Consider the following 25,288-nt stretch of genomic DNA (forward strand, 5'->3'; position numbering starts at 1 on the left):
ATATACTGTACACCTATACCAGTCCTTAAAAGGACCTAATAGTAATAATGTGGACCTAGCTAGTGATTAAACTGACTGTCCCTGCTCCACACAGCGTCCTGTCCCTACACTGACAAAAGACAGCTGCAATCACCAGCACAGCAGTGCACTGAACCCTATATACTGTATTATACCTATACCAGTCCTTAAAAGGACTTTTGTGGACCTAATAGCTAGTGATTTGTGTCACTACAGTCTCTCCCTGCTCCACACAGCGTCCTGTCCCTACACTGACATAAGACAGAATGTAAAATGGCTGCCAGATCAGGTCTATTTATAGGGTAGGGGGAATGTCCAATTGTCCAAGTGCTGAAATGTCTCAATTGGCTGTCCTGTACCCCATGATGAACGTGTCATCATGGGTCAAAGTTCTTTCACACTGAAAACGCATATGCCCGCCGGTTTGGGGAATCGCGAACACGCAAAATTCGCAGCGAACCGACCGCCGGGCGAACCGCGAGGCCATCCCTATTCATTAGGGTTTTTTTATGCTGATTTACATGGGACAAAGTTGTGGGGGAGAGTTTAAAACCACTTTAAACCCATTGTAAGGTCCCATTCAGACCTCACATAGGTTCCCACTCGCAATTTTTAAAACATAACTTACACACGGAAACACATGTCACGCATAGAGCAGACTATTCAGGTCAAAGGGCTGCCCTATGCGTGTTTGTCGGCCAAAAGAAGCTCCGACTACTTTTTTTGGGTGACAAGCTTAGTGTGATTTTTAATCATGAATTTTGCAGAGATTTCTGCACGATTCTATCATGTGACAATCACAGCAGAATCTCGCGACATCTGGGACGCCATTAAGAATAAGGCACCATTCACACATCAGCATTTTGTAGTCTGAAGCTTGAAGCTCCAAAATGCTGGAGAAGACAAATTAAATTATTCCCTATGGAGTTGGTTCAAATCTCCACTCCAAGTCACAAGAAGCTCAAAAAAGTTGGGGAGGCTGTTTTGTAGCTCAAATCAGGTAGATTGGTGCATTTTTTAAGCATTTTATTGTTCCATAGAAATGCATGGAAACGCTTCATTGCATTTTGTCGCATGTTTTTCAGTGGTTTTTGCGCTCAAATGCAATAGTTAAATTAAATAAATAATAAACATAACTACATTTAAAAAAAAAAACCTTAACCCTAATATTAACCCTTAATTTCATACCCTAACCCCGATTTTAAACCCCAACATTAATAGTAACCCCTAATCCTAAACTCTAACCCTAACTTTACAAAGAAAAAAAAAAAAAAGTAAATAAATTAATTAAACTCTATCCCTTAACCCCTTACAAAAAAAGTAATAAATAATAATTAATCATAAATAAAAGTTGATGAAAAACATAGCCAAACAAATCGGGTGTGTTTTTTTTTTTTTTTTTTTTTGTTCCATAGAAATGCATGGAAACGTTTAATTTGAGAATTTTAGTGCATTTTCACGCGTTTTTTAGTGTTTTTTGTACTCAAATGCAATAAATGAAATAAATAATAATGAATACATAATAAAAAAAAAAACCCTAACCCCCATCCCTTAACCTAATATTAACCCCCTAATCATAAACCATAACCCTATCCTCACAAAATAAATAAATAAATAATACAGTAAATAAATTAAACTCTAACCTTTAAACTCTGTGGGGTTTATTTACTAAAGTTAGAGAATGCAAAATTAGTCACCATTCTGAAGAGAAAGCAATCGGCTTCCAGGTTTTATTGCCAAAGTGTAATTAACAAGCTAAGATTAGAAACTGATTGGTTTCTATACAGAAATGTGACTAATTTTGCACTCTCTAGGTTTAGTAAATAAACCCCTAAGGGCCGGTTCACACTGCAGGCGAGGCGAGGCGACTCCGACTTGCCTCGCCGCGACCTGCAGCGGCCTCGGCGGCGACTTGCAAATGACTTCTGTATAGAAGTCAATGCAAGTCGCCCCGAGGTCGCCCAAAAGTAGTACAGGAACCTTTTTTCTGAGTCGGAGCGACTCGAGTCGCTCCTCTCAGAACGGTTCCATTGTACAGAACGGGGGCGACTTGCGAGAGCGAGGCGAGGCGAGTCGTGTCGCCTCGCATCGCCCGCTGTGTGAACCGGCTCTAACCCTTAATCCCTTACGTAAAAAAATAAAAAAGTATTAAATAAAAAAGCTGAAAAACATAGCAAGAAATTATGAAACAGATGATATTTTTCCTCTATTGGCTAATTAAAAATGCCAAGCCTCACAAATGCTTTTAAAAACACTTTACACAAATGCTCAAAAATGTGCATAGAAACTCTCGAAAACTAAAAAGCTCAAAAACGCGACGCTCGGGTGTGAATGTAGCTAAATATTATCCAAACCTGTGCATCAATTAATACGTTTTTAATACCCCTCAAAGCAAGTCTAAAAAAATCCCTCATGACATAAAACAAATGAGCGGAGATTCACATGTATCATTGGGATTACAATGTTCCAACTAACAAAAAAAAAAAAAGAGAGAGCACACATCTGATTGGCTGCTGCAGGCAGTCCCTGTTATTCCAGAGAACTGTCACATATCCAGTATAGTCAGATCTCTTTGATGAGCCAGAGACGGAGTGCAGGAAAAGTCAGTCTGATGAGCCCTCGGGGAAGGTGATGTGATGATGGAGGAAATAAATGAATGGTACCCTGGAGTATCAATGGATGTCACTTGCAGTCTGGCTCCAGCACACTTTGTCACTTTGTCAGTGCTGTGATGGGAAGGGGGCGTGTCCTTCACTTGTATGCTGTGGGTGTCAGTGCTGTGATGGGGAGGGGTGTGTCCTCCACCTATATCCTGTGGGTGTCAGTTCTTTAATGGGAAGGGGCGTGTCCTCCACCTATATCCTGTGGTGTCAGTGCTGTGATGGGAGGGGGCGTGTCCTCCACCTGTATCCTGTGGGTGTCAGTGCTGTGATGGGAAGGGAGAGTGTCCTCCACCTGTATGCTGTGGGTGTCAGTGATGGGAGGGGGCGTGTCTTCCACCTGTATGCTGTGGGTATCAGTGCTGTGATGGGAAGGGGGAGTGTCCTTCACCTGTATGCTGTGGGTGTCAGTGCTGTGATGGGAAGGGGGAGTGTCCTCCACCTGTATGTTGTGGGTGTCAGTGCTGTGATGGGGAGAGGGCGTGTCCCCCACATGTGGGTGTCAGTGCTGTGATGGGGAGGGGCGTGTCCTCCACCTGTATGCTGTGGGTGTCAGTGCTGTGATGGAGAGAGGGCATGTCCCCCACATGTGGGTGTCAGTGCTGTGATGGGGAGGGGGCGTGTCCTCCACCTGTATCCTGTGGGTGTCAGTGCTGTGATGGGAAGGGAGAGTGTCCTCCACCTGTATGCTGTGGGTGTCAGTGATGGGAGGGGGCGTGTCTTCCACCTGTATGCTGTGGGTATCAGTGCTGTGATGGGAAGGGGGAGTGTCCTTCACCTGTATGCTGTGGGTGTCAGTGCTGTGATGGGAAGGGGGAGTGTCCTCCACCTGTATGTTGTGGGTGTCAGTGCTGTGATGGGGAGAGGGCGTGTCCCCCACATGTGGGTGTCAGTGCTGTGATGGGGAGGGGCGTGTCCTCCACCTGTATGCTGTGGGTGTCAGTGCTGTGATGGAGAGAGGGCATGTCCCCCACATGTGGGTGTCAGTGCTGTGATGGGGAGGGGGCGTGTCCTCCACCTGTATGCTGTGGGTGTCAGTGCTGTGATGGGGAGAGGGCGTGTCCTCCACATGTGGGTGTCAGTGCTGTGATGGGGAGGAGGCGTGTCCCCCACATGTGGGTGTCAGTGCTGTGCTGAGAGGGGGCGTGTCCTCCACCTGTATGCTGTGGGTGTCAGTTCTGTGATGGGGAGGGGGCATGTCCTCCACCTATATCCTGTGGGTGTCAGTTCTTTAATGGGAAGAGGCGTGTCCTCCACCTATATCCTGTGGGTGTCAGTGCTGTGATGGGAGAGGGGAGTGTCCTCCACCTGTATGTTGTGGGTGTCAGTGCTGTGATGGGGAGAGGGCGTGTCCCCCACATGTGGGTGTCAGTGCTGTGATGGGGAGGGGGCGTGTCCTCCACCTGTATGCTGTGGGTGTCAGTGCTGTGATGGAGAGAGGGCATGTCCCCCACATGTGGGTGTCAGTGCTGTGATAGGGAGGAGGCGTGTCCTCCACCTGTATGCTGTGGGTGTCAGTGCTGTGATGGGGAGAGGGCATGTCCTCCACATGTGGGTGTCAGTGCTGTGATGGGGAGGGGGCGTGTCCCCCACATGTGGGTGTCAGTGCTGTGCTGAGAGGGGGTGTGTCCTCCACCTGTATGCTGTGGGTGTCAGTGCTGTGATGGGGAGGGGGCGTGTCCCTCACAGGTGGGTGTCAGTGCTTTGATGGGGAGGGGGCATGTCCCGCACATGTGGGTGTCAGTGCTGTGATGGGGAGCGGGTGTGTCCTCCAACTGTATGCTGTGGGTGTCAGTGCTGTGATGGGGAGGGGGCGTGTCCCCCACATGTGGGTGTCATTGCTGTGATGGGAAGGGGGTGTGTCCTCCACCTGTATGCTGTGGGTGTCAGTGCTGTGATGGGGGGGGGCGTGTCCCTCACAGGTGGGTGTCAGTGCTGTGATGGGGAGGGGGCGTGTCCCCCACATGTGGGTGTCAGTGCTGTGATGGGGAGGGGGCGTGTCCTCCACCTGTATGCTGTGGGTGTCAGTGCTGTGATGGGGAGGGGGCGTGTCCCTCACATGTGGGTGATGGAGAGGGGGCCTGTCCCGCACATGTGGGTGTCAGTGATGGGGAGGGGGCGTGTCCCTCACAGGTGGGTGTCAGTGATGGGGAGGGGCGTGTCCCGCACATGTGGGTGTCAGTGATGGGGAGGGGGCGTGTCCCCACATGTGGGTGTCAGTGAGGGCTGGGCTCAGAGCTGAGTGTCTCAGTCATCTGCTGACTCTTGATTAGGACCCGTCCCCGGCTCTGTCCATGTCCCAGCAGCGGGCACTATGTACAGGCTGCACACACAGGAGCCCCTCCTATACTCCTCATCATGCTGTGCCAGGCTGCCAGTTCTGCAACATTTCCCCACCAAGGTCCCGGCCAATCTTCTGGGGTCCCGATCCCCTTGCCTGCTCCTGATGGGACTTTGTCTGGTGCTGATGAGAGCGATCAGACGGGAAGAGGACGGGCAGCTCTTCATGGGATCCCCCCATCCGATGTCCTGACTGCTACACCTGAGCCAACCACCTCCCCGCTGTACCCTCCTCTCCCCAAGATCCATCCTCACCATCTCCCACCAGCATCATCACCCACCACGGTCCCATCCCAGCTCAGCGAAGCCCGATCACTTCCTTCTCTGCCCCCACTTATTGCCCGATCTAGATCGGCCAGAGCCATTGAGCCTCTGGGGATATCGTCTTCCTACACTGTGCGGGTACCTGCAGGGGGCGCCCTAGGGGAGACGATCTTCACTGTCCCCGATAGGAGGTATCGGGGCAAATGGTTTGAGATCAGCTGGCCCCCAGAGCCCCCGATGAGGATAGAGAGCGGAACTGGTCGGTTGTACCTGACCCAGAAACTGCAAGGAGGACAGACAGAGATCCAGGTGAAGGTCCACAACCTGGAGCAAGGTGAGGAGGACCTGCCATTGTCACCACCTATTATTCACATACACTATACGATGTGGTTGTACCATCTCCTTTATATCTATAAACTCTCTTCATCTCTCTCCCCCCCCCCCCCCTTCTCTCTCTTCTCTTTATGTATCTATCATCTCTCCCCCTCTCTCTAATTTATCTATCTAATATATATATATATATATATATATATATATATATATACACATACACACACACTAATTTTTTTTGTTTGTTACATTACATTTATACAGTATATTGTTACATTGTATATAGAGATATATTACATATATACATTGTATAGGTTTGTTACATTACATTAGATTTGTTATATAGTTTAGTAAATTAGATTGTATAGGGATTGCACAATCAGATTGCATTGCGCATGGGCACCCTACACATATCAGTTCTGCATGTGGTCAACCCTTTGATCCAATTACTTTGATTGATCAGGTATCTGAAATGATTGCTGTCTGCAGCATAGATATAAATAAACTCATGTCATTCTCATCATCACCATAAAAAAAAGTTTATTGGAGGTTAGCAGTCACCATTTCACAATCCATTGATCTTTACATCTTCCGTAATCTTCACTTCAAACTGCTAAATTCTTTATACGGTTTTACATGGAACTGAAAAAAAAAAAACTGTAGTTGCCAGATTGGATGAGATTATAGTAATAATTGGATTTACATGTGTGATATACTTTATATATTGTTACATTGCATATATATATATATATATATATATATATATATATATATATATATATATATATATATATATATACATATATATATATATATATATATATAGTGACCTTTTCATACTGCAAACATGGAACCCGAGGTGTGAGAGGGAAGGGTGGTCCCTGAGTGCTCGGGATAGCCAGTGGGAAATAGAACAAATCAGCTCCCAAGGGGGTAGTGCGCTACATATATATAATATATATATATATAATAGTATGGGTTTGTTACTTTTTTTGAGTTTGATATATTACATAGTTTTTGTAAATATAAATGAGATTGCAGACTGCAATGTGCATGGCCACCCTACACACATCAATTCTGCATGCGCTCGACCCATAGATCTAATCATCTAATCACTTTAATCAATCAGGTATCTGAAATGATTGCTGTCTGCAGCATAGATATACTGTAATAAAAACTCATATCATTCAGATCACTGTAAACAAAAAATAAGTTTATTGGAGGTCAAAAGTGACGATTTAACAATCCATCGATCTTCACATCTTCTTTCATCTTATATTAAAATCTGCTAAATTCTTTGAAAGAGTTTTAAATGTTAGTGAAGGAATTCCATAGTTTGGCAGATGAGAATATTGTGATAATTGGATTGTCATGCGCTGTATAGCTTTACGTCCCAGTTTGGTTGGGAGCAATCATCTCACGTCTATGGGGTTCTCTGCGTTAGGCTCTCGGGCAACTTTCAAGCAATTTTAATATTATTAATCCTTTGGTTGCATAATGTGTCAAATGATTGATGGCATGACAGTGAGAAAATGTGTATCTGGTATAGGTGTGTTCTTTTGAGTGCATTTTGTATTTGTTTTTTGGATTGCTTTGGACTTTTCCTTTCTGGAAGAGAACAAAAAAGCACACGTATAATGAGACACAGAACAGGTCTAAGATTTTGGGAAGGGGTTTCTGTATTCCTTTAGAAGCTATTTAAAGGCATAGTCCACCTTAATAATTAATATATGCACCCACATTAATAATTTCAAACAATTGTAGGAAAGTGTTGGACCCTTTATCAAATTTGTATAGCTGTCTGACCTATTGCTGTCACCCTCTCTGTGACATTGTCTGAATTGTGTGAATTTGTCTTGGTGACCTTTGTCACTAAAGCTGGCCATAGATGGGTAGAATTTCAAACTAAACTTCTAGAAAAAGAACGTTCCAAAAAAGTTTTATCGTTAATGGGGTCAAATCAACGTTAATTTTTTTTACTGCATTGATGAGAAAATTCCAAGGAGCACGGTGGGAAAGCTGTCTTGAACGAACAAATTTCTAACAGCGAATGTGGTTTCCGTTCGGTAACGTCCATTCATTCCAAAATCAAATATTAACACAAACAAAATCTTTAGAACAACAAACGAATGTTCTGAAAATATAAGTACGAATTTTCCTAAGACTTGTCCTAAAAATGTTCATTTGAAATTCTATCCATCTAAGGACAGCTTAAAGCCCCGTACACACGACCAGACTTTTCAACATCCAAAGTCTGACGGACTGATTCCGGCAGACTATTCGATCGTGTGTGGGCTGCAACGGACTTTTGATTCGCAAAAGTCTGACAGACTTTAGAAATGGAACATGCTTCAAATTTTTCCGCCAGAACTCTGCCGGACCCAGTTCCTACCGAAAAATTTGCTCGTGTGTATGCTATTCCGACGGTCTAAAACCGACGCTAGTGCAGCTATTGGCTACTGGCTATGAACTTCCTTATTCGAGTCCAGTCGTACGTCATCACGTTCGAATCCGTCGGAGTTTGGTGTGATTGTGTGTGGCCAAGTCCGCTCATTCGGAAAGTCCATCAGAACTCTGTCAGAACTCCGGCAGAACTCCTTCGGAAGTCTGTCGGACACAAGTCTGGTCGTGTGTACGCGGCATTAGACAGTGGAAATCCAAGATTTTACAGTTGTCATCAGAGGGGAAAACCTCCAAAGGAGATATCCGTTCCTGTGACAACTCTCTAAGATGGGAATTTCCCTCACTTTTAAGAGATTTTCTCAAATTTTCTGTTGCATCCAGGACAGTAAGTAAAGGGAAATCTGCCCATTGGGACACGGCACCAAAAATACAATGATATATATTTAAACCTCTCCCTGCTCTGTCAAAAAAAAAAAAAGAGTATTGTCATTTTCCACCAATACTGCCTAAAGCTGAACTTTGGGAAAGCTCACAACTAGCCAGACGTTCTCCCCTTAAAGCCAGGCTTTCTCCCTTCAAAATCAAGCATCCCCCCTTCACAGCCAGGCATTCCCCTATTATAGGCAGATATTGTTCCTTCATAGCCAAACACTCTCCCATCATTTGCAGCCATCCACTCTTCACATCCAGATATTCTCTCTTCATAGCCAAACACTCCTGCCTTAGGACCAGTTCACCCCACATGCAGTCTAGTGCGTTTTTTTCTGCATCAAAAACGCAAGGAAAGTAGGCTGTGGTTTCCAATGGCATCGTTCACGCCAAGTGCGGTTAGTTCCAGGGCGTTACAGAAAAAAAAGTAGAACATGCTTAATTTTTCCTGCACTGGGCTGTACTGGAATGTGGTAAAATGCATCAAAGTGCATCGGAATGGACTGGATTGCATCAAAAACGCACCGGACCCCAGTACAGTGAAAAAAGAAGAAAAGATGTATCTGGAAATGCATCAAAAACGTGTTAAAACGCATATGCAGAAACGCATCCGGAACAGATCTGGAGTGTGTTTTTATGGTGTGAACCAGCCCTCATAGTCAGACATTCTCTCTTTATAGCCAAACATTCTCCCTCCATAACATGCAGATATTCTCCTGCGCTCGCAGTGGTGACCCAGAGGTATGAACAGTATAAAAACGTCTTAAAGCAGAGTTCCACCCACTTTTGAGAGGTGGTCCTAATCGAAAGACCACCTTTCCACCCCTCGTTTTTGGATATTAAAAAAAATATATGTTTTTCTTCTATAGTACCTTTTTGGAAGTACTGAGTGTACTTCCGATCCAGCCGGGCCACGGCCAAGGACGTCACATCCTCTTCTGCGGCAAGCCCCCCATTGTCTTCTGGGACCTGTGTGTGTCCCAGAAGACAAGCTGGCCATTCACAAAGCACCACACGACTCGCGAATCAAAAACCGGCAGTGAAGCCGAAAGGGTCCACTACCAGTTTCACTGAGTTGCAATGGCAGTGCCTGCACCCGATCCGATGGACGGATCGGCCTTGGGAGGCCAACATCACAGGCTCCCTGGACAGGTAAGTGTCCTGATTAAAAGTCAGCAGCTACAGTGTTTGTAGCTGCTGACTTTAAAAAAATAATAATAATTTTGCGGCTGCAACACCGCTTTAATTCTGGTACTGGTCTTGCTGCCTTCTCAGGATATTAGGCATCCTCAAACTGGAAACAAACGAAATATAAAGAGAAAGGCACCCCGACCTAGTGCATTACCATAATATAATTTATTGAAAAGATTAAAAGAGCATAGAGCAATATATACTCATAAATGTGATTGATATAAACACGTCACAACGAGTGTCCTCCACTGCATGAAGGTCTAATAACTTCCATCGGTCCTGCCAGAAGACCAGGAGGTATCCAAACTGCTGATGAGTTTCAAGGGTGAACCCTCTTCATCAGAGCCAAAATTATCATGTGCCATGTTCAATCAAGGACAATTATGAGCTTTGTGTATATATGTGTGTTTATTTATATATATGAAATAGAAATAATTGTTTTACATCTTGGAGTATATGTTTATCTGTATTCACAACATAAATAGAGAGACTCAACTCTACTCTTTCTGAATTCACCCTTCATAGCCAGACATTCACTCTCCATAACCAAACATTCCTCCATCGTAGCCAGGCAATCTCCCCCATAGCCAGACGTTCACCCCTCATAGCCACATATTCCCCCTTTACAGCCAGACATCCCCTCTTCATAGCCAGACATTTTACACTGAGAAATACAATATTATGAATTAACATTTTATTTTTATTATCAGCCTCCATTGGAAGGTGCGGAGTCCCATTACTGGGTGTTATGAAACACGGTTTAGTTTAGATCAGCTTTTCCTTGCCTCTCCCCAGTCAGCCCATTTTGTGGCTGTGATGTCCCCAGCCTGAGCTCTAATGACAGGGTATTGACAAGCATTTTGCCCTCAGGGAGGGTCTGTTCATAAACAATGCTGGTCAAGGTTATTTGATTTTGTCACCATCCTAAGATGTTACTGTGCAGGGCGCCTGTCCTGTGCCATCCCCATATCAGATAATACAAAGGGCTCCGTTCACAAAGCTTTAACGCTGATCTCCAGCTGAATTAAAAAACACCTTCTGTTCTTGTAGTGGCATCTTTCCCACACTGCAAGGCATGAATCTTCATTTATGCCTAGGGTACCATTAAAAAGCATTCTTACCATATCCCTCACTCCTGCAGGTTCCTTCCCTCTGTTTAGTAGACATGTGCACACTGAAATATTTAGTTTTGGAATTTAATTTTCGAACGAAAAATAAATTTATTTAGTTACTCCCAAAATTAGTTTTTATTTATTTTGTTTCCTTAAAAAATGCATTCGTCCAAAAATCCGAAATAATTAAGGTTGAATCTGTCATTGAAGGTTTATGGTGTCTGTCAAATGTTCTAAGAAGATTCGACGGGGCAGCTAAACTATATGACGCCGCAATCGTACATTTCCGGTCGAATGTCCCACCTACAAGCTATAGTAGAATTCTAATGTTGTATGACACTAGTAATAGCTATATTTATTAATTATTATTACTAGTCAACCAACATTAGGATTCGTCTATGGGCGGAGCATTTGACCATAAATGTCCATTCGTGGCAACTGCTTCATCAAATCTTCATGTCAAATCTTTTCTCTCTATGTCGAATAATCTTGGACTAATAGTTAGGTTAGGCACATTCAATTTTTTGTTATTGTCTCTATAATGGCGAATCTTTTCTCTCTATGTCGAATAATCTTGGACTAATAGAGTTAGGTTAGGCACATTCAACCTTTTTTGCTGTTGTCTCTATAATGTCGAATCTTTTCTCTCTATGTCAAATCATTTCTATGTAGAATAATCTTGGACTAATAGAGCTAAGGTTAGGCATATTCGACCACGGGTTCAATGGACACATATTGCTATTGTCAGCGTCATGTCGAATCTCCTATCTATATCGAACTAACAATTGCGCCATCGTGTGACGCTTTACCCAAATAAAATTGATGCCCTTTTTTTCCCATAAATAGAGCTTTTTTTGGTGCTATTTGATCGCCTTTTTAATTTTTGCACATAAAAAAAAAAAGACCCACAATTTTAAGTAAACAACATTTTTTTTACTTTCTACTATAAAACATTCCCAATAAAAAAATGATAAAAATCAAATTTTTTCATAAAGTTATGCCAATGTGTATTCTTCTACATATTTTTTGTAAAAAAAAAAGTCCCAATAAATGTATATTGATTGGTTTGTGCAAAAGTTATAGCGTCTACAAAATAGGAGATAGATTTAGGGACTTGTAATTTATTTGATTGTTTTTACTAGTAATGGTGGCGATCTGGAATTTTTCACAGGACTGCAACACAAATCTGATAATGAGTGATATTTTTTAGGGACCAGTGACACCAATACAGTGATCAGTGCTATAAAAATGCACTGATTAGTGTATAAATGACGCTGGCAGGGAAGGGGTTAACACCAGGGGCAATCGAAGGGTTAAATGTTCCCTAGGCAGGTGCTTACTAACTGTGTGGGGCAGTGTCAGACTGAAGGAAAAGAGAGATCCATGATTTAGCTCAGCTGAATCACAAGATCTCTCTTTCCCTTCCTGACAGATTCGCCATTTGGCTTTTTTTGAACAGGCAGACAACTGATCCGTCTCTCCTGTGAATGATCGGCAGGATCACGGCCCCTGGACCTGCTGATTGCCTCTAGCTGTGTCCAATCACAGCAGGAGCACGCTTCGGGCTGCCCGCGTGCGCCCAAAACCACGTTCATGAAATCACGTACCTGTATGTGATTTTGCACAGCTGGCCCACCCTGCCACAGTATATATGCAGTGGGCGGTCCAGATCTGGTTAAAGTCTATGTATAGCCAATGCTTTTTATTTGTTTTATTGGTTTCAGATAGAGAAGAAGAATGTAAACCCTGGGGTTTATTTACTAAAGGCAAATTCACTGTGCACTACAAGTGCACTTGGAAGTGCAGTCACTGTAGATCTGAGGGGGACATGCAAGGAAAATAAAAAACAGCATTTTTGCTTGTACATGATTGGATGGTAGAAATCAGCAGAGCTTCCCCTCATTTCAGATCTTTCCCTCAGATCTAAAGCGACTGCATTTTCAAGTGCACAATGGATTTGCCTTTAGTAAAACTGGGGAGATTTTTCTTTATTGCCTGTCTTGGAGACGCAAAAGGAAGTGAGTATAATTCCCCTCCTGCATTGCTGTTGCTGGAGCATTTGTCCCCATTGGATGATTTTCCCCTTGCGTTTTTGTCTTGTGACAACTGTAATATTTGGGTTTTCCCTTGCTTTTTATCTCATTGGTCACCAGGACAAATAGAGGGGTGATTTGCCTCAGTGGGGGTACAGGCAGCATTAAAAACTTGTCAGAAGATCTCAGCCATCAGGCTGAACAAGCCCACTCTCCAGGGCTTTGTAGCAGAGATGTATCCTTCATTTCCCTCACTACTGCTGGCCTTTGTTGGTACACTGTGTACATGCAGATTGTTACTCCTCTTCAGTTCTGTTACAGCTGAGTAGGACTTAACCAGAAAAAAAATGAAAAATATGTTTTATGAATGTCTTACAAATACTGTACAAAGTAGGTAATGTAGAGAATTATATACACATACTCAATTGAACAATACGATATCAATAAGAGTTTCTCACATCAATTTTAGTATCCAGGTAACTCATGATCATTTCCTAATGATACATTGGGTAAGATATCCAGTGGTGTTACAATTCTGAAAACTATAACGCCCCATACACAGACGGATTTTGGCCCAAACTTGTCTTGCATACACACAGTCGCACAAAGTTGTCGGAATTTCCGATCGTTCTGAACGAGTTGATCTGAACATACATCAGGACTATAAAACGGGCCAGTAGCCAATAGCTTTCATCTCTTATTATTATTATTCTGAGCATGCGTGGCACTTTGTCCGTCGGAATTGTCTACACATGATCGGAATTTATGCAATCAGATTTTGTTGTCGGAAAATTTTAGAACCTGCTCTCAAACTTTGTGCGTCGGAAAATACGATGGAAAAAGTCCGATGGAGCCCACACACGGTCGGATTTTCCGACAACATGATCCGATCACACATTTTCCATCGGAAAATCAGACTATGTGTATGGGGCATAACACATGCTAATTTGGATTTGGACACTACTTTACAGATTATATATAGTAGGACTAATGTAACGCTCACCCCCAAAAGAGACCACTGATTTGTCACAGGTTCCTCTCCCAGATAATGTAGCGGCAGCCAGGCACACAGCAACAGTCACTTTTTCTGGTTCAATGAATAGTCTAGGGCAGTGATGGTGAACCTTGGCACCCCAGATGTTTTGGAACTACATTTCCCATGATGCTCAGCTACACTGCAGAGTGCATGAAAATCATGGGAAATGTAGTTCCAAAACATCTGGGGTGCCAAGGTTCGCCATCACTGGTCTAGGGGTTGCCTTTTTTAAATGTATTGAATATGTACTGAATAAACTTGGATAGGGCATAGGGAGCTGTTGGATACTCCATTAACACTGAACAGTAATACGAGGACATAATTCACTTGGCCACTACTGTTTAGAACAGTCTCTCTAGTACAGTGTTTCTCAATTCCAGTCCTCATGGCCCACTAACAGGTCATGTTTTCAGGCTTTCCATTATTTTGCACAGGTGATTTGATCAGTTTCACTGCCTTAGTATTTACCCCAGCTTTTTCATCTGAGGGAAATCCTGAAAACATGACCTGTTACTGGGCCATGAGGACTGGAATTGAGAAACACTGCTCTAGTAGAAGTCAACGGGATGGAGAGCGCTGAGATACTATAAGAAATGTCCCAGACCAGGCAAGCACTAGCATCAATGTACAAGGGATAGCAGCAGGAACAGCCACCAGGATACTACACTCAGGTATGTACTCACAGGTGATATCATTTGCTGCTCAGTGACTGCAGAATTCTAATCTGCATCTCCCCAAGGTAATACTTAAAACCTGACCTGTTAGTGGGTCCTGAGGGCAGGAGTTCAGAACCACTGTTCTAATATCAGCCAGATATTTTGTTTCCATTGCTTTTTATTAAGTATTTCAAAGCACAAGAGCCAACTAGAAAAAAATGTGGCTAGAATGGGCAGATAACAGTCTTCATATACATTCATACTTATAATAGTGCAGTAATATCAGCCAGACATTTCTCCAGTGTACTTTCCAGACAAGATCCTCAGTGAACTCCAGAGATTTTTCAGCAAACACACCACCCAGATCTAACATAGCTGGGACCTCGATGAGTACATATAGAAACTTAGCTGGGCTTCCTAGAAGGGCAACAGCCCTGTAGGCTGGATAAAAACAGGGCTGCCCCAGACCCCAGAGTATTTATGCACTCCCCAGCCACATACTATGCACTCTCCCCCCAGGGATTGGTTGAAGCAACATAAATATTCAGGTTGTTGATTTGCCTCTTTCCAACCCACTACATACCTCCCAACATTTTGAGATAGAAGCGAGGGACACCTATTAGCAAAAGTATGTAGGCATAGGACACACACCCTGCCCCGTCCCCCTTAAAGGAGAATTGTACAAAAAAAAAACGATTAGTTAAACTCACAAGTGCTTTTTACCACTACTATTCCTTTATATTGGCTTTTGGTATTTATAAATGCAGCCATTTAGAAATGAGATGCAAGGTTTAGCACTGGGAAACACTTTTTGAAAGATAAATAATGTATTTGATATACAATTATATAGATCAGACCCAAATGAGGGACAAATGGGGAGGAATGAGGGACATTGTTCCAAATCAGGGACAGTCCCTTGAAATCAGGGACAGTTGGGAGCTATGAGCAAATGAGGAGGAAAGAGGGACAGAGTAACTTTGTTCCAAATGAGAACCTGTCCCTCAAATTAAGGGGGAGTTGGGAGTTGGGGTTGCCACCTGTCTGGGATTCACCTGGAATGTGTCTCGGAACAGGCCCTGACATGAGGGTGAGCGGGCACTACGTGCGCCGCAGTACTATTCTCTTTGGAGTGCCCAAAGGTGTCCCAGGTCTATAACAATCCTATAGTATATATAAAAAATAAAAAAATTAGCTCTGCGCCGCTAAAGTGTTCGTGTTTGGCTTGAAGAAAAAGTGGCAACCCTAGTTGGGAGCTATGCCCACTATATTCTGAAATCCTCCAGAAGACGGGGTAAACTATGAAACTGGCAACCTGTGAAGCTCAGAACAGCCCAAAGCAGTCACTAACTGCACCACTGTTTACAGGGGAGCCCAAAGGAGCTAAATTCACCTAGCCTTTCTAGCAACCTACCTAGGAGGGTGCTATTTAGCTTTGGTTTGAGAATTACCTGTGGAAAAAGGAAAGGCCAGATCAGAAGAAAGATATAGAAGGGTAAAAGAGTTACACAGGCGTGCGGGGAAGGGCGCACAGCTCAGGACTCTGTACTCGGTCTGTGCAACCATCCCTGCACGCACCTCCGTGCAAATAAAAAATAGAGTAAGAATAAACAAATGACTGCTGCATGGAGCGAAGCATGCATGTGAATGAGCCCTAAATGTATTTTCAAAAGTTGTTTTAAATTTCTTTAAATCTACATTTTTCATTAGGCCTCATGCACCTGAAAACTACACTTAAAAACAGCAGTAGCGTTAAATGTAGCTGTAGAATGAGTTTTGCAGTGTTTTTGTAGTAGCGTTTTTCAGCATTTTTCAACGTTAGCTGTCGAGTTTTTTTTTTTAGCAAAACTAAACTCCCACATAAGCTTATAGCTCAAAAATGATGATAAATGCAGAATAGCTGTGTTTTTCAGCTTTTATCAGAGTTATGCCCCGTACACACGAGCGGACTTTTCAACATCCAAAGTCCAACGGAATGATTCCGTCAGACTATTCGATCGTGTGTGGGCTGCAACGGACTTTTGATTCGCAAACGTCTGACGGACTTTAGAAAATGGAACATGCTTCAAATTTTTCCGACGGAACTCCGTCGGACCCGGTCCCTCCGAAAAATTTGCTCGTGTGTATGCTATTCCGACGGACTAAAACCGACGCTAGGGCAGCTATTGGCTACTGGCTATGAACTTCCTTATTCGAGTCCAGTCGTACGTCATCACGTTAGAATCCGTCGGAGTTTGGTGTGATTGTGTGTGGCCAAGTCCGCTCAGTCGAAAAGTCCGTCAGAACTCTGTCGGAACTCCAGCAGAACTCCGGCAGAACTCCTTCGGAAGTCTGTCGGACATAAGTCCTCTCGTGTGTACGGGGCTTTAGAGTATTTTTACAGCTGAAAAACTCCTCTGAAAACACACTAGTTCTTGTTTTTTTTCTAGCCTAAAAAGTCCCTGCCAAAAAACACTTATAACAGCTTATTGCCCCGTACACACGATCGGACATTGATAGGACATTCTGACAACAAAATCCAGGGATTTTTTTCTGACGGATGTTGGCTCAAACTTGTCTTGCATTCACACGATCACACAAAGTTGGTTGGAAATTGCGAACGTCAAGAATGCAGTGACATACAACACGTACGACAAGCCGAGAAAAATGAAGTTCAACAGCCAGTGCTGCTCTTCTGCTTGATTCCGAGCATGCGTGGAACTTTGTGCGCTGGAATTGTGTACACACGATCGGAATTTCTGACAATGGATTTTGCTTTCACAAAATTTGAGAACCAGATCTCAAATTTTGTGCGACGGAAATTCCGATGGAAAATATCCGATGGAGCCTACACACGGTCGGAATTTCCGACAAAAAAAACTCCCATCGAACATTTTCCGTTGGAATATCCGACCGTGTGTACGGGGCATAAGGGTGCATTGACATAGGATAACATGCTGGGGGAGTTTACTGGCTGCAGAAAAAAAACGTCTTAAGCCAAAAACAGCAGCTGTAAAAATGTCCGAAAAATGTGCCTTAAGGCTAAGTTTCCACTATTGCAACCTGAAAATTTGCGCGATTGTGCCACAATTTTTTTTTGCCACGATTTTGATGCAACTTGAAACAATGCCTGTGTATTCTTGAGGTCTATGGACCTCATGTCGCATAAAAGTGGGACTAAGTTGTGCAGGGATAACTTTGAAGTTGCAGCGACTTGAAGTAGCACAGATATGAACAGTACTCATTTGAAATAATGGGGTACAACTTGTCGTGCGACTTTGCAGTCCCAAGTCGTATGACAAGTTGCACTAGTGGAAACCGAGCCTAAGTGAAAGCTAGGAAGGTTTCTTATTCAGTCATTTCTTGTTATGGGGTGACAACTATCACACAGTTGTGCCCCTGACTTGTTACCAGGTTAAGCCCCTGATTCAGACTACAAGGGGCCTTGCCAACACAAATTATGCAGACATGATCCACTGTTGTCACCATTAGTTAACCAGTCCAGAATAATGATGTGCAGCAATTGCATATAGAAACAAAGTGGATGAAAAAAGCTAGAGGAGATCAGCATCACTGCGATACAAAAAAAGATTAAAATAGTATTTGATAGAAAAGAAAAGGAAAATATGCATAGTATAATGATACACAATGCTTCATCCAGTTAGAATTTACATCTATCTACATTAATGTGCGTCTGCCATCAAACCTCCCTGTGCTGCCAAGGATCTGTTCACTATATCCTACTCCTCAATGTACAGCCACCTCACACCAGCAATAACAAAGGAATGTTCAATCCAGTGTGACTGTGTGGTGCAGGGACTATAAATAATATTTAGTAATTAGCCCTCAGCCATTTCATAGTCTCCTGTTTACATTTGCGGAGTCTGAGGTGACTGTCAGTACAAGTACATTATACTAATATGGTCACATCTGTATGGCGTCCCCAGAGAGTTCACGTTGGGCCAGTCACCTGACCCGCACCTCAGCACTGCGAGCTCTTCAGTTTATAAACAGGAGAGAGGGGAATCAGCTACACCGAACCCAGTATTTGTTTTCTTTAGATGTGTCTGTGGGGTTATTAATGGCTGCCTTAGTGAAACGTGCCATGAACTGTTTATCCTCAGTATGGCTGTTGTTGAAAAGTAAGAGCTTGTTCACAGCGTACAGTGCATGTTATTGTGTGTATGAGGCGTGTGCGCTGATGTGCGCTGATGTGCGCTGAACACGCGCTGCAATGTGTTGTTGAAATGCACTGCAGTACTTGCTTTTTTATTACTTCCTTTCTTAAAAATCTCTATGCTATTCTATGTGCTGACATAGATTGTGACACATTGGGTTTTATTTACTAAAGGCAAATCCACTTTGCACTACAAGTGCACTTGGAAGTGAAGTCGCTGTAGATCCGAGGGGGACATGCAAGGGAAATTAAAAATAGCACTTTTGCTTGTACAGGATTGGATGATAAAATCAGCAGAGCTTCTCCTCATTTCAGATCTTCTCCTCAGATCTAAAGTGGCTGCTAGAGATGAGCTTTATGTTCGGGTCGAAGATGAGTTCGGCGTGAACATTGGGTGTTCGCTCGTTCGTCGAAAAACGAACATTATGGGGTGTTTGCGGCAAATTTGAGCACCGTGTAACACCCCATAATGCACAGCAAGGCCGCAGTGCATTGCTGTAGGATGATTGGCCAAAGCATGCACCATGACCTGCATGCTTTGGCCAATCCCAGCGCCCTCAGCTACGAGGGCCATAATTGGCCAAAGGCAGGGTGCCTCTGGCCAATTATGGCTCAAGGGGCTAAGTTAAGGTGACCAGATTTTTAAACTGAAATCCAGGGACATATATTTTTTTTTTTATACTAGTAATGGCAGCAATCAATGACTCGTAGCGGGACTGCGATATTGCGGTGGACAAATCAGACACTAATGCTGCATACGCACGACCGGTTTTCCCGTCAGAATAAACTCCGAAGGTTTTTCCGACGAAGTTCTGCTGAAACTGTCTTGTCTACACACGATCACACCAAAGTCCGACTGTCTAGAACGCGGTGACGTACAACACGTATGACGGGACTAGAAAAAGGAAGTTCAACAGCCAGTAGCCAATATATTGTATTTAATATATACTATAATACACTGCATCCTATCAGGGAGTTAGCAGGCCATACAGTGTGGACTACACAGAGGAATCCCAAATGCATGTAGGTGAGAAAACAATAGTGTTTATTATAAGTGACAAGAAAGTAAAAACCAACAGTGCCCTACCAACCACAAACAACAAGTAATATATACAATAAATGGGAGATACCAGAATCATAAACAAAAGCCAGGCCGAGGTCATACACCGGGGAATCAGTAGATGGGTAAGGATGGGAAACCAGCAGAAGAGGGAGAGGATGGATGGATGGGCTGCAGAGCAGGGATCTATAGTTAACAGGAGACAAGAGGGACAGGTCCAGGATGGGCTCAGGATCGGGAGGGATCAGGTCGAGTAGATGCAGGCTCAAGGTCCAAGTAAGGCAACAATGTCAGGGCACATGGAGAGAGCGATACCAAGGCAAGCATGTGAGGGCTTGCCGGGTATTTATAAGACTACCAATGATTAACCTCACGTAACAGCTGAGCGCAGAAGGTGCTGTCTGCTCCACACTGCTGGAGTACACCCGCTGGTGGGCACCGGTACTACAGCCCAAGGATCCAACAGTGCCACCAGAAGGTAGGTCCTCTTATTACAGGCCCAGGCCCACAGTGCAGTTGCTACTACTTTTGTGGCGGTGTACACAGTACACAATACAGTGCACCCATAGTTGCTATTAGACTTCTGGTGGTGTACACAGTACCGTGCACCCATAGTGCAGTTGCTACTATTTTTCTGGTGGCATACACAGTACACAATACAGTGCACCCATAGTTGCTATTAGACTTCTGGTGGTCTACATAGTACTGTGCACCCATAGTTCATTTTTATTTATTTTTTTTATTTTGAAAACAAAAAAACATTTTTTTTTTTTTAAAATTTGAAAAAAATTTTTTTTGAAAAATAAAATTTTTTGAAAAAATAAAATTTTTGGAAAAAAAGATTTTTTGAAAAAATAAAAATTTTTGAAAAATAAAAAAAATCATTTGAAAAAAAAAATTTTTGGAAAAATGTTCAGCTCTTTCAGCTAATGATGGGACTTCAACTTCTTCAAAAAGAAATTTTCCCAAAAATTTTTTTTCCCAAAAAATCATTTAAAACGTTTTTTTTTCAAAAGAATATTTTAAAAACGAAAAATCATTTTTGAAGAAAAAAATTTGAAAACATTTTTTTTTGAAAAATTAATTTTTGGAAAGATAAAAAAAATCATTTGAAAAAAAAATTAAAAAAAAAATAATAATTTTTGAAAACATTTTTTTTTTTAAAAATGTTCAGCTCTTTCAGCTAATGATGGGATTTCTTCAACTTCTTTAATTTTTTAAAAATAATTTTTGAAAAAACAATTTTTGAAAAAACAATTTTTGAAAAATAAAAAAATCCTTTAAAAAAATGTGAAAGATAAAAATAATTTTTGAAAAATAAAAAGATTTTTTGAAAAAATTAAAATTTTTGAAAAATAAAAAAAACATTTGAAAAAAAAAATTTTTTTTTAAAAAATTATTTAAAATTTTTTTTTTTTTTTTTTTAATGTTCAGCTCTTTCAGCTAATGATGGGACTTCTTCAACTTCTTCAAAAATTATTTTTGAAAGAAAAAAAAAACGAAAAATCATTTGAAAAAAAATGTGAAAGATAAAAATAATTTTTGAAAAATAAAAAGATTTTTTGAAAACGAAAAATCTTTTTTGAAAAAAAAATTTTGAAAACATTTTTTTTTTGAAAAACATTTTTTTGGAAAAATAAAAAAAATAATTTGAAAAAAAAAATTGAAAAAAAAAATTGATTCTATGGATGCCGGATTCGTTTTTTTGTCCGATGTCTGGGAGCTGTGATGCGCCCTGTGTATCCCCTCCCCCCCTCCTCCTCCCCTCCGCCCTGCTGCATGTTTTTGGGGGATGGGTACTTGATGGAGGGGGGTGGGCGGGTGCCCACGGCGCATCGGCGCTGTGGGGTTCTTTGAATACAGACGCCATATATTCTCTCCTTCCCAACAAGACTCCAGGGTTGGATGGTTTACCTGCTGAATGGTACAGAAACTGCATTCTCTGTTCGGACAGGCATTAGAGGACAGCGAGCTTCTCACCTCCATGTGTGAAGCCCTTATTGTAGTGTTGCCAAAACCCAAGAAAGATAAACTGTTATGTGAGTCCTACCGTCCAATCTCACTATCAAATAGTGATGTTAAAGTGCTGGCTAAACTCTTAGCTACAAGACTACAAAAGGTTATTCTACCCCTTGTCCACCAGGACCAGACTGGGTTCATGCCTGGAAAGATTACGTATGACAATATTCGCCATCTTTACTTGCATATTCACAGGGCAGCTATTGACCAAAAAAGTGAACTGGAGTTATCATTGGATGTGCTGAAAGCCTTTGATACTGTTAACTGGTCCTTTCTTTGGGAAACTATGCACTGCATGGGCTTTAGCCCCCAATACATTAAGTGGGTCCACCTGCTCTATGCTAACCCTTGGGCTAGGTTATTTACTAATGAGTATATATCCAATGTTTTTTCCTTACAGTGGGGAACAAGGCAGGGCTGCCCGCTCTCACCGATTCTGTTTGTACTGGCAAAAGAGTCCCTTGCTCTGGTGGTGCGACAGGCGGCGGTGGGTGGCATCTGTTATGGGGAGTGGTCTCAAAAGATCTCCCTCTATGCAGACGATGCTTTAATATATTTTGATGGCTCAGGACAGTCCTTTATCTCAAAGCTGGGAGTTGTAGAGGAGTTTGGGAAGGTCTCTGGGATACATGTTGGCTGGGAGAAATCCGCAGCGTTTCCTATTGGTCCCAACCTCGATTATACCTATCTATCTCAATCCAAACTGACCATTCAGCCCACCTTTAAATATTTAGGGATTTATATTAATGCAGACCTATTCACTTTTGAATCCCTTAATATAACCCCAATTATAACTCACATGGAGACTAGGTTATGTGCCTGGATGTCCTTGCCTCTCAATCTGATTGGCCACGTGAACATTTTTAAAATGATATACTTACCCACATTTTTATATGTTTTCCGAGCATCCCCAGTTTTTTTGTTAAAAAAGTTTTTCTAAAAATAAATTTGATCTTATCCACCTTCCTCTGGCAGGGAAAACACCCACATATTGCAAAATCTGATAGTGGATTGGCCTACCCAAATTTATGGCACTATTTTATAGCATCACAACTTACCTTTGTCTACAACTGGTTCCTAGAGACCTCCTCATCCTGCTCCACTGCTCTACTGACTGCACTATTTGGCTCTAGGGCCTCTCTCGTAGATGCACTACACAGGTCTATGCCCAAACGCTGCTTTCGTGGCTCTCTGATAGATGTTAGCTGGCTGGCCTGGCATGAGGGTAATAAGGTGATAACAAATTTGGGCGGGGTGTCTCCTAATGCCCACCTGTGGCACAATCCCAATTTCTCAGAGTTCCTGGGCCACCCGGACTCCCTGTGGTGGACACGACTCAGTGTCGCCCATGCCGCCCACATTTTTGTTAACAAGGTATTCGCTTCCCTTGAGGAGTTGAAAGCGGTGTGGAGTCACCAATAAATTATTTTTCAAATATCTTTTGTTGCGTCATGCCATTCGGGCACAGTTTGTGGGTTTTACCCAGGAGCTCTCTGAATCACCACTAGAGGCACTGCTGTCATATCCAGATATTGAGAAACTGGTTACGACTGTTTACGCTCTCCTCCAGTTGGCTGGAGTCATCCCCTTCCAAGTGGCTCAACGGTAATGTGAGGTTGTGATTTCTGGGCTGTCCGAGGAGGAGTGGGAGGAGGCCTTGGAAATCTGCTTTCAGGACCTTATTGGGTCCAACGATCAATATACACACTTTACATTCATACACCAGTTGCATTACACTCCTGCCAGGTTGGCCTGAATGGGGTTTGACTCTGCTGCATCCTGTTCCAAATGTGGATCTACAGACGCAGAGTATGTTTTGGTCCTGTCCTGTTCTGTCGGCATATTGGAAGGACTTATTTTCTTTTTTTGACAGCACCTTACATTTACCAGCACCTCACACTCTCGAAGTTTGACTACTGGATGTGTTAAATTACTTTATCCACTCCTCTCTTAAAACAATAGTGGGTAACTGACTTCTGTTTAGGTCATTCTTTTGGTAGGTCACCAGGCATCCTGTTAATGACTCTAAGAACCTTCAATCTGACCGGCGGGGAGGGGGCGGTGAGGTCTGAATGGTGGTTGCATGTTGTGTGTGTCTGTGTGTACATGGACAATGAATGTCTTTTACAGTTTGTAGCACTATAACGTATTGGTTTTGGGCCCTACATGGTCCGCTTATAGAAATCTTGATAAGCCATTCTATCAAGTTCCCCTCCGGACAAAGTTACTAATGTTACTAACCCTGGCACACCCTCTTAAATTAGAATTATACAAAAAAAAAAAGTTAAACCCAATAGTAGTATCACTACTATTCCTTTATACTGGCTTTTAACATTTACAAATGCAGCAATTTAGAAATTGGATGCACTGGGAAACGCTTTTTGAAAGATAAATTGTAGGACAGTTGGGAGCTATGATTATTTGCTGGATGTAGTATAATAGGAGTTGTACTTCCTGACTGCCTTGGATGGAAGCACAGCAGGTCTCATGTCACTACACCCATCTCTTCCAGGCTATTCACAAAACAGGGGTGGGGGCTGTGTGTTTTGTCAATGGGAATGAGAAGTGCTGCACTTACAACTGGGGTGGCCAGGAATTACTGCTCCCACTGTACTTTCTCGAAGAACACAAATGTTTGCCTGCTGAAAACCTGTGAAGTCAGTTGTGTCCAAGCACACTGACCAAGCTGTCACAGACAACTCCTGGGCACTGTTAGTGATTAGATGCCAAAGACGTGAGCTCCCAATCATGTGACTGCTGTGACAGCCAATGACAGCAATCACTTCAGCCACTTCCACTTTTTGGGATTACCTCCTAAAAGACCACCGAGAGGCAGCAGCAATGGATTAAGGTACACATAAGTTAAAAATATTGTATGCGGTTAAACAATACATCATTTAAATACTCTACTTTAAATATTGTAGCTGGGCGGGGGTGTGGCCGGATGTGTAGGGTGGAGTGAGTGTGATGAGAGGACGCCGTGTGTAACTCCCTCCAAGGCCCCCATGATGGAAGCGTGGAGCGTATAATGTTTAATGCCACGGCCGAGTACAGCGTGAGGAGGGCCGGAGCTGAATAACATAGCTGGACGCTGGACGGGAGGAGGAGTGACAGCATTACGCGATCACGCTGCGCCGCCGGGGATCTCCGCTGACCTCCGAGTCTGCAGCCGTCGTATCCGACGTCCGAAGTGAAACGCGAGTCCACGAGTACCCCCGATCAACGCCGAACCTCTCCAATTGTGAGACACTGAGAGATACCGTGCACAAGCGTTACCGAAGGCTCCCCCGCTCCCCAGTAAGCTGCGACAGGAGGAAGGAGGTAAGCGGCAGGAGTGTGGGGAGGAGGAAGCCGGCAGTCAGAGGGGTACAGCAGGCAGAGGACTGGTAAGGAAAGCTGTGGTACAGCGATGCCTATGAGCCGGATGGGGTAAGAAAGACCTGTACTCTCCGGTCATCTTTTCATTTTGTCTCCTTCTTTCGATGTTCGGATTCCACTGCCTCCTGTGTGTGCCTTAAGGCGAGAGACTGCTAAATTGTTAGCCTGGGCAAAGGAATACTTCCTGGCAAAAAAGAATCTGAATA

General features: G+C 43.1%; 1 protein-coding gene across 1 annotated transcript in view; it reads left to right on the forward strand.

Annotated features, from left to right (window-relative positions):
- Window positions 1–4,947: 4,947 nt before the first annotated feature.
- LOC143997438 (neural-cadherin-like) overlaps window positions 4,948–25,288 on the forward strand; it is a 137,437-nt gene continuing 117,096 nt past the window's right edge. Inside the window, exon 1 of the mRNA XM_077493054.1 lies at window positions 4,948–5,616. Within this exon, the coding sequence (XP_077349180.1) occupies window positions 5,037–5,616 (580 nt within the window). The 5' untranslated portion in view covers window positions 4,948–5,036. The remainder of the gene's footprint in view (window positions 5,617–25,288) is intronic.

Source organism: Lithobates pipiens, unplaced genomic scaffold, assembly GCF_037356315.1.
Source record: "Lithobates pipiens isolate NorthernLeopardFrog02 unplaced genomic scaffold, aLitPip1_a1.2 Scaffold_19, whole genome shotgun sequence".
NCBI lineage: Eukaryota > Metazoa > Chordata > Amphibia > Anura > Ranidae > Lithobates > Lithobates pipiens.